The sequence below is a fragment of the Gossypium arboreum genome, chromosome 7 (assembly GCF_025698485.1).
Source record: "Gossypium arboreum isolate Shixiya-1 chromosome 7, ASM2569848v2, whole genome shotgun sequence".
Lineage (NCBI taxonomy): Eukaryota > Viridiplantae > Streptophyta > Magnoliopsida > Malvales > Malvaceae > Gossypium > Gossypium arboreum.
In genome coordinates, this window is record NC_069076.1 from 105,656,633 (window position 1) to 105,669,007 (window position 12,375).

General features: G+C 32.2%; 2 protein-coding genes across 3 annotated transcripts; both read left to right on the plus strand.

The window, feature by feature from the left end:
• Positions 1-280: 280 nt before the first annotated feature.
• Positions 281-2,642, plus strand: LOC108485646 (protein SODIUM POTASSIUM ROOT DEFECTIVE 2-like). The gene is made up of 3 exons (XM_017789501.2): positions 281-921; positions 1,075-1,150; positions 2,208-2,642. Exons 1-3 carry the CDS (start codon positions 718-720, stop codon positions 2,327-2,329), a joined length of 402 nt encoding a protein of 133 aa, XP_017644990.1. The 5' UTR covers positions 281-717; the 3' UTR covers positions 2,330-2,642.
• A 2,671-nt stretch (positions 2,643-5,313) lies between these two features.
• LOC108459471 (3-hydroxyisobutyryl-CoA hydrolase-like protein 3, mitochondrial) lies at positions 5,314-11,363 on the plus strand. Of its 2 annotated transcripts, none has more exons than XM_017758846.2 (10): positions 5,314-5,740; positions 6,585-6,686; positions 6,864-6,928; positions 8,355-8,489; positions 8,601-8,697; positions 9,337-9,466; positions 9,563-9,741; positions 9,873-10,000; positions 10,122-10,223; positions 10,893-11,363. In XM_017758846.2, exons 1-10 carry the CDS (start codon positions 5,422-5,424, stop codon positions 10,992-10,994), a joined length of 1,359 nt encoding a protein of 452 aa, XP_017614335.1. In that variant the 5' UTR covers positions 5,314-5,421; the 3' UTR covers positions 10,995-11,363. The 2 variants fall into 2 exon arrangements, with proteins under 2 accessions (XP_017614335.1, XP_017614343.1); XM_017758854.2 differs by lacking the exon at positions 6,864-6,928 and adding an exon at positions 7,146-7,198.
• The last annotated feature ends 1,012 nt before the right edge of the window (positions 11,364-12,375 follow it).

A 12,375-nucleotide genomic window follows, 5' to 3' on the forward strand; every position in this document is an offset into this window, starting at 1 on the left:
TTTTCTAGTTTGAAATTAATAATCTTGTCAGCAAATTTTAATTTGACATGTTTAATTTTTTATTTAACTCGAAAACAATTATTTGATTCGACTTGACTCGAATTTTATTTTACTCAACTCGATTAAAAAAAAATCAAATCGAATTAAGATAATAAATTTTTACTTGCTAACTTAACTAAAGTGAATTTTTTTTTTAACTCATGCCATGTTCAGCTTCTCCTTCGCAATCTCTGGCAGTGCTAACTATAAATGATCCCCTGTTTAATTGCTTTACTTCCAAAAACCAACTACAATATCTCACATGAAATTTGTTTTATATCCCACCTTCATTCCCTCACTCAAGTCCTTTTTTATAACAGCGTAGCATAGTTTTTCATGTGAATGCTTGGTGTGTTAACTGTCTTCATAAGCAACTTCTTTTCTTTTGCGTTTTTGGCTTTGGGGTTGCCCTTTGCTTTGACTAGTGTGGCACTGGCAACTCCAAACAAACAAACAAAAAAAATAAAAATTGGCCTTGTAGGTTCTTTTCTTCTTCAATATTGCTTCACAGTAGGTTCATAGGTTTCTGAATTATAGTAGCTTTTGTTTTCCCCAAGAAACTTTGACTTTCTGTTTTGCTTTTTAGAATTTATTTTTTTTCTTATAAATTTGACATTTTGGCTATGGTTTGATTTTCGCAAGTGAGATTATATTTTGTCTTTGGTGTGTTAGAAAACAATGGGAAAGCTCAGTTTTGGCAAGATGTTGGATTGTTTATATTTGTCATCAATTTCAGGCTCATCATGTTCTTGTTTCTGCATGAACAATGCTTTGGATGATGAGTTTGAGAGGACGACATTGATGGTATCTGAAAAAACCCAGTTGAGATTGAAAGATGTTGTTTCTGGCAAGCAAACCTTGGCCTTTCAACTTAAGCCTAAGGTAAGAGTTATTTTATTTTATGCCTCTAATGTACTCTTTATATTATTTTGTTTCGAAGTATCATCCGATGAGCAGTGGATCAAACCTCCAATGATTGAAGTTAATTTTTTTCTAATGAACAATACTTTGATATTTTGTTTGGGCTTTTTGTAGATGGTGGTACTAAGGGTATCCATGCATTGCCATGGTTGTGCAAGAAAAGTGGAGAAACACATTTCCAAGCTGGATGGTAAGTAACATATTTTCCTTTTTCCATCTTTTTTATTTTTCCTCCTTGTTTTCCATCAAAAGATTCATACTATTACTTGAAATTAAGTGTTCTTGTAAGAGAGAAATAAAATTTAACCAAGACGACTTTTACATATTAATTTAGGGCCAAGACATATCATTGATCTCATAGAATATTGAAAATGCTCCTTATTATCAAATAAGAATACTAATGAGATTGGAACCCTATTGCTTGAGAATAGATTAACTAGTACTAATAATATAGAAATCCTATTTTAGAAATGAGATTATATTTTGACTAATTTACTTAAAAATGAACAAATGAACTCTTATATATTAAATTAAAAAGTAAATTAGTCATTTTAATTAAAACCTTATCTAATTCCAATTTCTTGTTAAAAACTAACGTGGCAGACAGAATAGTCAAAAAGTTACACCTGGCATGCTATGTGTACTTTATGTTGACGTATAGAGATCAGTTTTCAATAATAGAAATGAATAAAATTTTAATAGAAAATTTATTTTATTTTTAATTTAATATACAAAGATTAATTTACTCCTTTTATTAGTAGATGAGACAAAATACCTAGTACAAGAGCCTTCATTGCAGTTTTAAAGAAAAAACTAAATTTAAATCTTAAAGCTATATTATTAAAAGGAATAAATATGAACTTAAATATAATTAATTTTCATGAATAGTAAAAATACATAAAGTATATGTTAATTATATTAAAAAAGAAAAGTATGGTAACCTGTCATTTACTCTTTTTTAAAATATATTTTACACTTGTCTTCTCCCCTACTTGTACTTTTTTTTTTTAAAAAAATTGAATTATTTTAGTAGTTTAACCATTTCTGACAGTAAACCTAACAAGGTCAGAAGTAAAAGCAATATATTGACCATAATGCATTACAGTCATCAGCCATCACTCATCCATATACAGAGCCAAACATATTATAATGCAAATGTTGTTGTATTGCTTGTCATGCAATGAATTTTGCCTTTGTTTTCTTGGTTACTATAATGTAATTCTTAGCTGTCCCACTGAAAAAAACAGGAGTGACCTCATACAAAGTAGACTTGGAAAGCAAAAGGGTGGTTGTTATTGGTGATATAATCCCTTATGAAGTGCTTGAGAGTGTCTCAAAGGTTAAAAATGCAGAGCTTTGGACTTCTTGATTATGAAATAACTCATTCCGGTTAGATAAGTAATTCGACTCATAAATAATTTTATTTATAAAATATAATATTATATATATATATAAATCAAAGTTCTTGTTAGCCTTTTTAGAGGATAGTAAAGGAAGAAACATAGCCATCTAGGCCATTATGTTACTTAAAATAGCTATTAAAAATACTGTGTAAGCTTATCCTGGTTTAGTTTTGCTATTGCATTTTGCAAAGCAGCATAACAATGTTGTAAATTGTGATTACTATTCGGGATCCTTGTTTAATTGTAGTTTTAGTCCCTCCAAAATGTTGAAATTTGAGATTTAATCATTTTACTTTGAGATAAAGCAACATTTAATCCCAAAATTTGACAATTTTTTCTAAGTTGGTCCTTAAATTTTTTTGGTCCTTACTAATTTTGGAATTTGACAACTTTTCTCAAATTAATCCATAAACTTAGATTCCATTGATGTGTAATGACGTGGTACTTATTTGAAATTTTAAAAATTTATATAAAATATAATAACATTATTAAAAATTATTAATGACTGTCTTAAAAAAAATAAGTGATGATACTACACCATCCAAGAGTGTCTGTGACTCCTCATCTTTAACAAAGTCCAAGTTGTTTAAGTTACAGGATTAATGGGACAAAAAAATTAGGGACCAAGGTAGCTAATGTTGTCTAATTTTAGGGATTAAGCTTTACTTTATCCCTTCTACTTTAATTCGGTATAATTTTGTCCCTCTATTTTTATAGTGTTATTATTAGATTCAAATTGATAACATCGCTAATTTTTATTAAAGTAATTATGTGATTTTTTTATTGTTACTTGATCACAAAATTAAGGTCAAGCGAAAATTTAGTCTACTATATTTAACAAATAATAAATTTATGTTTAAATATATTATTATTTTAAAAATAGAAACTAACGAAATTAAGCGACTCAGTCTTGACTTAATTAGTATCAACATTATTATTAGTATAAAAAGAAATGAGTTTAAACGTGCTAAAGCATGTTTACTATAGGGGGAAATGGCATTAAGTATTAAATGGGGTATTATTTTTGGATCCAACATAGCCCTGTTCTAGTAGTTGATTGATACCTAAAAACACTTTTTTTGTTAATGTGATTTTTGTCCTAACCGTTGAAAGACATGACATGTGATTTTAGAGTTGGATTAATGAGAAAAAAAACAGAGATGGACCCATTGCATGACTGATTCAATCAAACCAACTTATATTGTTTGTTGCATGCATTAAGACAAAGATGTGGCTTAGAATATCAATGGAACACAAAACATAAATCAATAGGTTTTCACATCTCAAATGCTTCCTCCACTTTTACTTTTTTCTCATTAACACTTTTATAGAAAATTAAATTGAGGTTTTATAATTTTCGAATATGTATTTCAAAATTTAATTGAATTGGATTCAGATCGATTGGATTAGGTTTAAATTTCGAGTTAAAAATTACATATGTACATCTGTTACCAATTAGTATTGGGTCACAAGCTTGAAAGTAGAAGGTAAAAAGATTTTTTCAATTCTCTCAATTTTAATAATGAGCAAACTGGTTTTTTCTAAAAAAATAAGAGTAGTTTAGTTCTTATCAATTTTAAAAGTGTACAACTAAGGATAAATTAGTCAAACGTTAATATTTTTGTCAAATGTACGTACTTTATATTGGTACCATAACAAATCTAACCCTCGAAATTTATACATTTTATCAATTTTGTCTTGATTTAATAAATTTAGCCTATAACATTTACACATTATGTCAATATTTACACAGAAAACACGAAAAGTTAAATTTATTATTATACTAATTAAAATTATGTACAATTGACAAATAATATTAATATCGTGATTAATTGTCCCCGGTTATTCACTTTTAAAATTTAACAAATTAAATTGTTGTATTTTATTTATAGGATCAATTTAATGCATAAAAAATAAAAATAATTATTGAATTACAAACATAAAAAGATTACATTAATGAAGCATTGGTTGAATAACAATGCTAAGGTTTTAGTAACTTTAAGATGTGAATTTTATTAATTATTTTTTATTACTTAGTTTTAAGTATGGTTAATTGTTCCATTTTTATAATAAAATTGGTTTGATTTTAAATTTGTCAATCTTGACTGAATTCAACTTAAAAACTTAATGAATCAAATCCAAATTATCTTAATTTCAAATTTACTTAATAAGATGACTTAAACTTAATTGATAAATTTGAAATGATTTCACATTTTTTCTCAGATTGGTGTCTAAATTTTTTTAGATTCAATTTGGAGTCTAAACTTGACACTTTTTTCTTAATTTGGTACTTAGTCTTTAATACCCGAACTTGACTCTTTTCTAATTTGGTACCTAATCTCTTTTTTTTTTGTCCAATTTTGGTCATTGAACTTATCAAACATTTTCTAAATTACTCTAATATACTAAAAATGTTATTTTTTATGAGATAGTAAAATAACAAATATATAACCGACATGTAACAGATGACATGATATTTCTTTTTGTAGTTGAAATGTTCAATTACTTTTACTTTATTTATTTATTTTACTAATTTAAAATAATTAATTTATTTTATTTTGGATTTTAAAGCTTTTATTTTCTTATTCAATATTAATATGTTAAGCAAAGCTAATGCCTATTTTTTAACACTAATTTCCTCTAATATTAATGATACTTTTGTAGCATGATACAATTTTTTAACACCCTTAATGTTTTGAGTAATTTGTATAACATATAATAATTTTATGTACCAAAAAGAAAAAGTTACAAATTAAGTTTAAAAAGTCTAGATATCAAATTAAGAAAAAGTATCAAGTTTATGTACCAAAGTGAAAATTTCATAATTCCAAATTATCCTATCCAAAACCAACCTAATCCGCCCAATCGAGAGTCAGCCTGCCCCAATTTCAGCCCAATCAATACAGCCCGAAAGTAATCGGCTTATCGGACCCAATATTGCCTAACGGTATGAGCAAATCGTCAGGTTGATTCTTCCAATTTATCCAACATTTTTACTCGGATCTTGAAATTCAGTGTTCACAGTCACCAAGGCGAAAAACTTGAACCAAGGACCAGCATGAAATGCTTTTCTATCTCTAAACTCACCACCAAATCTTTGTCTTTGAAGTTTCCGCTATCCTTATTCCCCAACTACCCCGCATCATCGGCGGTTGCCGCTGCTGCCCGATTTCCAAGCCTTTCTCCTCGTTCAATCCGGTTCTCTATTTGCAGTGACGCCTCGAGGTCGTCGAGGGGAGGTGTTTCTTTATCTAGTCGTGATCGGAACTTGTTCACCATGGCTGGTGCTGATGAGTTTGTCAAAGGAAATGTTCACCCGAACGGCGTTGCTGTCATCACTCTAGATCGTCCCAAAGCTCTCAATGCCATGAATTTAGGTCCTTTTCGTTATTTATCCTTAGTTTACATGTAAAATTCGTGTCCTTTTAATTATTTAAATTTAAATGGTTATTGTATGAGCTAAAAGATTTACCTTTGATTGTATTAAAGCTAATGCCAAGTGAATGGTCCGTTTTAGCTCGATTTTGAACTACAATATTTACTTTATAAAAGATTGTTGAAGGGGGGCTGATTTTTGTGAGAAGTCTGAGAAGTATTGTCCGCCAGGAGCTGGCAGACTGGCTCCAGTCTTGTCGCCACTGGAGTTTTCCCTCCGGACTCCATTGAGAGGCCGAATGCTTGAAAAGCACTATATGCAATAGGTCACGGGTTTAAAACCCACCAAGTGCAACTATAGAAATTTCCTACCCGCCTGCATGCTCTGCCTTCTCAGGCATTGGATGAGACGCTCACATTTTGCTGAACTCACCGCCTCTTTAAGCACTCAAGCTCTCACAGAATCGAGGGACAAAACCCCCACCAAGGATAATATCAGGGGTTTGCAAGTTCCTGGTGGGCGACACTTTGCAGACTTCTTCTTATGGAGTTGGTCTCTCCTCAATAAGGATAAAATTTGATGCAAGGGATAAAGCTATCAAAAATAGTTAATAGCAAAACAAGAAAGGAAGACCTTGTTCAAGGATTTGCTGGTAGTAATATTGGAAATGAGTATATTTATAGAAGTATGTAATGGTTCTTCAAGATATTAAAAGAAGAATCCTTTTTGTGTACAAAAAAATTGATATCATTGAGAATTAATGGGATATTTTGCTAGTTTAAATTTGTTGTTTCGTCGATATGAATTATTGTTGGTGAAACATTTGTGTATTTTGATAAATGCAGATATGGATATCAAGTACAAGCAAATTCTTGATGAATGGGAATCGGATCCAAAGGTCAAATGTGTTTTGATCGAAGGCAGCTCACCACGTGCCTTTTGTGCAGGTACTTTGAAGAACAAATTATAGGATTCTTCTTTGTCAAGGCAAATATACTTCTACAATAGCATTTCTAGATGTTGTTTGTAATGAAAAATACGCATTCGTATATTTTTAGGCTATTTTTGTATGTTGCTAGTGTTAAGGGGGAGTTTTCGGGGCTAACCATTGATGGATAATGCAGGAATGGATATTAAAGGTGTCGTTGCTGAAATCCAAAAGGATAGAAACACACCTCTTGTGCCAAAGGTTTCTTTTCCCTTCCATCCGAAATGCATGCTATGTGCTACAAATATTTCCTGCAAGTTCTTGATATATCCCCTGTTGCTAGCTATAAGTTGTTTGCATTTGCATTGTTCTCGTTTTGGGCGGGTTGCGGTAGTTCTAGTTTTCTTTATCTTCTATTTTTTGGGTTCTGTTTAGTGTTCTTTTCTCATTGGTAACTTAGATATTAGCTTATATGCAGGTGGTGATGTGAAGCAGATAACAGAGAAAAACAACCTATCAGATATGATTGAGGTTATATTATATACCGTTAAAATCATAAACATTTCCAATTTGTCAAAATTTGAGTCAGCAAAAGATGTCTATCATGGTTTTCAAACTCGAAATACAACTCTTACCATGGCTATGATATGATCCACTTCCAATAGCCATTTATGATTGCGCCTTTAGGTGTCAGTAAAGCGCTATCCTTTACCTTTTCTCCTGAGAAAAATGAAACCATTTTTACTTAAAGAGAATTTGAAACCCCGCAAGTAATTGTATGCAATTCTTAAATTTCAAGCATCCTTGAGTTTAGGGCTTATGTGGACTTTATATAAATCCCAGGTGGGGATAGTTGCGATCAGATAATTGTAGGCAATAGGAATTCCATGGTAAAAATACCATGGAAACCCTTGTACTAGAAGTTGAATTGCATTTTGCTTTCTTTACTCAAAATACGGGCCAATTAGCACCTGCACGTTAGATCAAAGAGCAAATTCGTCTTTCTATTAAAAATTCCATTGATTTATATTGTTAAGATGGCGTATTACTGTCTGGTTACCTGAATTAGTCCCTCCATGTTAGCACATGGTACAGAGATGACACTCCAAGTGTCACTATTTGGTTGTTCCATCAACTACATCAGCACTTAACAGTAAAAATAGATAGAATTTTTAATAGAAGGACCAGTTTTCTCTTTGATCTAATGTACAATGACTAATTTGCTCATTTTTTCAGTAGAGGGGGCAAATTGCAATATGGCTTCTGGTATAGTGGCCTCCATGGTACTTTTACCAAATTCCATTTTTTTCTTTCTTGAATAACATAGTTCCGCTTCTGTGTCCAGATGAAATTAGCTTTTGCTTATAACGGTAGGAGCATAATTTAAAATAGAACTGTTGACGAGTTTGCTTGCGGTTTTAACTCGTAAGATAAGTTTGAAGTGTTTTATCTTGTGAATGCATCAAGATTGTAAACTATCGGTTGTTACACATCCCTAATTGTCCTGCACCAGCAATGATTTCCTCATATGTGCATGATATGTTCGTTGGACTAGATATTTTTTCTTATTACATAGTTGTTCGTATACTTTGTTTTTTTCTCATTACTGTAATGCTGTTTTATCACTTTGTGTTTATTACCCTGTTTCTGAAGTAACTTACCTAATTATACTGTATTGTTTTTCCAGGTTTTTACTGCAGAGTACTCTCTAATATGCAAAATTTCCGAGTACAAGAAGCCCTATATATCGCTTATGGATGGCGTAACAATGGGCTTTGGCATTGGCCTATCCAGTCATGGTCGTTACAGCGTGGTAACTGAGGTACAAACTGATCTCTTTGCTCTCCATAAATTTTTTATCTTGCATTTTAAATTATTAATATCTTTACAAATTCTCTCTAATGTTTTGTTCTTTTATAAATCATTGGATCAGAGGACTGTTCTTGCTATGCCGGAAAATGGAATCGGTTTATTTCCCGATGTTGGGTTTTCATATATAGCCGCACAAGGTCCTGGAGGGGGTTCTGTTGGTATGTTTCTTTTTCTCTAAAACTAAGCTCAAAGAGTTGTACCAAAAGCAGGTTGGTACAGTATGCTATAAATCGAACCAGAAGTACTGGGGTTGACGTGTGAGTCTTTTAGAACATTTTGGAGATGCCAAATCCGTAAAGCTAAACTTTAATTGTTGTACATATGCACAACCATTGGTTTACTTCTCTTGCTCTTTTCAAGGTAAAAGCATCATTGGGGCTCTTGTACGAGGTGGATAGCAGTTTGCTCTCTCTATTAAAAAAATGGGCAAATTAGGCCCTGTACATTAGATCAAAGAGCAAATTGGTCCTTCTGTTAAAAATTTCATCCATTTTAACTGTTAGAAACTAGTCCCTCTACTTCAACATGAGGTATACATGACATGCCACATGTAACTATTTAGTTATTTTGTTAGCCACGCCAGTTTTTAACAGTAAAAATAGATGAAAGTTTTAACAAAGAGGACCTTTTTACACTTTGACCTAACGTATAGAGACTAATTTGCCCTTTTTTTTAGTAGAGGGGGCAAAATGCAATCCGCCTCCTAGTACAAGAGCCTCCATGATACTTTTACCCTCTTTCCAGCTCACTATGTTGTACCCCTCTATTGTTGCCATTTACAATTTCGAGTTCTGCAGGTGCTTATCTTGGAATGACCGGGAAAAGGATATCAACACCTTCAGATGCACTATATGTAGGGCTTGGAACACACTACGTGCCATCTGGGAATCTAGGTTCACTGAAGGAAGCCCTTCTGTCAAGTACCTTGTATATCTCTGATCTTCTTTCTAGTTTAATAGTTTTTCTTTTCAAATGGTAGTGAAATTCTTTTAGGATCTCATGACAAATGATATGCTTATGCAGTTCTGAGGATCCAGACAAGGATCTTACAACATTGTTGGCAAAGTACTGCAGTAACCCCGAGTCTGAAGCTCACTTGAAGATGCTTTTGCCTCAGATAAGTTCATGCTTCAGTGCAGATAAGTCAGTTAATGAGACAATCGAAGAGCTTAAAAAACATCTGCAAAGCACAGAAGCTTCTGGTAAGCTTAGTTAAAACTAGTTAATCCAAACAGTGAATTGATCTGCATATGCATAATTATTGTTCTCTTTTCGATGACTGAGGACACCGAAACTGTCAATATAGATATGTTTTAACTGTTTCTTTCTGCAGTGGCAGAGTGGGCAAATGATGCTCTGCAGGGGCTGGGAAAGGGCGCTCCTTTTTCTCTTCGCTTAACAAAAAATTATTTCTCTCGAGTTGCATCCGGATATGGTAAAAGTGGCAATGAATTTACAACGGTGAGTTTGGTGGTGTATAACACAACTGCCTTTCTCTCTCGCATGACTTTTTTTTTTTTTTTTTGTAGTGATATTTTTCATGTAACATCTATATATTTGTGTTGCATTGATCATTTTCCAGCTAAAAGGTGTTATGAAAACCGAATATCGCATTGCCTTACGGTCTTCTTTGCGAAATGATTTTGCTGAAGGTGTCCGTGCAGTCTTGGTTGACAAAGATCAGGTTGGCTGTTCATGCTTCTGTTCCCTTTCTCTCCAAGATCGATCCACTGCTTGCTAGGGCTATTATACTTTGATAATATGCGAATATATCAAATTTTATTTCTTTGGAATGTACATGTTCATGCATTTATAATGTGCATACTTGTTTGTGTGGATGTGCATGTTCCTGCATGCTTCTGGGTTTTATTCTTATTTGCCTTAAGGACAGTACCCTTATTTATTCCCAGACTTGTCAATTGGGTGGTTGGATTAGATTTTGGATAGGATAATTTGGGTTTCAAAATTTTCACATCATTTTGGGTTCGAATTTGAGGTTCTGGTTTTTCGAGTCAAGCCGTTACGTATTCAGGTTCAGGTGCAGTGGCGGAGCCAGAGTGGGAAAGGCAGTGGCCTTTCCCCCGCCCCTAAAATGTTACAATTGCTTTATAGTCACTTTAGAAATTGTAAGATTATAAGTTAGTACAATGGTAACATTGCATTTAGGCCACCCAAAATTTCTGGCTTCACCCCTGTTTGGATCATTTCGGGTTTGTGTCGTTTTGAGTCAAAGTTGTTTTAGATTTGGGTCATTTTGGGTTTGGATCATTTCGCATTCAGGTCAGTTTGGGTTTTCATGTTTAGGTCAGTTTATTTGTTCATAGTTGTGAATCATTTTTCTATCTGTTTGCAGAATCCAAAGTGGAATCCTCCAAGCTTGAACGAAGTTAACCTGAAGGATGTGGAGGCAATTTTCGAACCATTAGGTCCTGGAATTGAAGAGTTGAAAGTGTAAGTTTCGCAGCTTCACATATCAAGTCGTCTGGATGGACCATAGTGATGGAAGTACAAATTTGGAGGTGAATAAAATAAATAAACAAATGATTATTCAAAAGCTTTTTTTTTTTTTTCTTTTTTGGGTGAAAAAAAGAAACTTACAAAACTAAGTTACATGGTTGGAAAATGGAATATAAAAGTTCCTCTTTATCAGCTTTGATGAGTGCTGAGACTGCTACTAGGGGGTTTCAATTAGTTGAAGGTCTTCCTTTTCTTCAAAAGCCAATTTAGCTATAAAATTGGCACTTAGATGGCACTTGAAGGCTTTTAATAATACTGTGAAACACTGGAGCACAATCATGATGACATCCAACTCTTAAGTTGAAAAGTTTATAGATTACATAGATTGTTATGTTCTAACATTGATGATGGAGAGTACTTGGGGAAAATATGAGATAAAAATGAGATAAAAGTATCATAGATACTTTTGTATTAGGTGTTAGAATTTTTTTTGCTGCTTCTAAACAAATTAGTTTTTATACATTATCAAAAAGGGTAAATGTAATATGAAAGTCTCTATAGTAGGAGCTAGAAAATAATCTCTGTATATTAGATTAAAGAGCGAATTGATATTGTTAAAAATTACATTAATGCTGAAAATATTATGATTTATGATATTAAATGAAACCATATAAATTCCACGTTAATTATGTAATTAGAAATGATTTTGGGGTGTACACTTTATGGTGAGTCTAAACAAAGCTTACCAGTTTGGATCTTTTATATATTGCCCAAGTTGACAAATCATCCCAATATCTGCGGGCAGATACCTTCGTCGTCGGTTCTACTTCTTGACGTTGAATGGCTGCCCGTTTGCCCGCAGCAAACAGATTTAAAATAATTTTTGTTTTAAAAAAGAAAAGAAAAACGCTGCTTAAATGCCCACGGCCTACCGCTTACTGTTACTCTTATCGATATTATATATATTAAGGTTAAAATCTGTCATAAGTACCTTTATTTTTGATAATTTAAAATTTAGTATATATGAAAGTATTTAAATTTGGTAACTTATATTTATTTGATATTTTAAATTTTTTATTTAATTAGCACTTAAACTTGAAAATTATAAGCTAATTGATATATGATTAATCCTGTTAAAACAAGTTGAGATGATGTTGATGTGATATTAACAACTAATAACATGGTGACACATGAAAGTCTTATATTTTGATACATGAAAAATTTATATTTTTTATAAATTTTAAATATTTTTTCATGTATCAAAATATGAGACTATCATGTTAGTGCTACGTCAACATTTTTAACAATGTTAATTAGGAACTTGAAAAAAGTAATAAGTTGGCTTATGGTTTTCAAGTTTAGATGCCAATTAGGTACCA

What these genes read in the sequence shown, in the direction of transcription:
- LOC108459471 (XM_017758846.2), top strand. Translation starts at nt 5,422, where the DNA reads ATGAAATGCTTTTCTATCTCTAAACTCACCACCAAATCTTTGTCTTTG. An exon ending in TCTCAATGCCATGAATTTAG is followed by an intron (nt 5,741 to 6,584) that starts GTCCTTTTCGTT and finishes TGATAAATGCAG; the next exon opens with ATATGGATATCAAGTACAAG. An exon ending in TCCTGGAGGGGGTTCTGTTG is followed by an intron (nt 8,698 to 9,336) that starts GTATGTTTCTTT and finishes CGAGTTCTGCAG; the next exon opens with GTGCTTATCTTGGAATGACC.
- LOC108485646 (XM_017789501.2), top strand. Translation starts at nt 718, where the DNA reads ATGGGAAAGCTCAGTTTTGGCAAGATGTTGGATTGTTTATATTTGTCA. An exon ending in CCTTTCAACTTAAGCCTAAG is followed by an intron (nt 922 to 1,074) that starts GTAAGAGTTATT and finishes GGCTTTTTGTAG; the next exon opens with ATGGTGGTACTAAGGGTATC. An exon ending in ACACATTTCCAAGCTGGATG is followed by an intron (nt 1,151 to 2,207) that starts GTAAGTAACATA and finishes TGAAAAAAACAG; the next exon opens with GAGTGACCTCATACAAAGTA.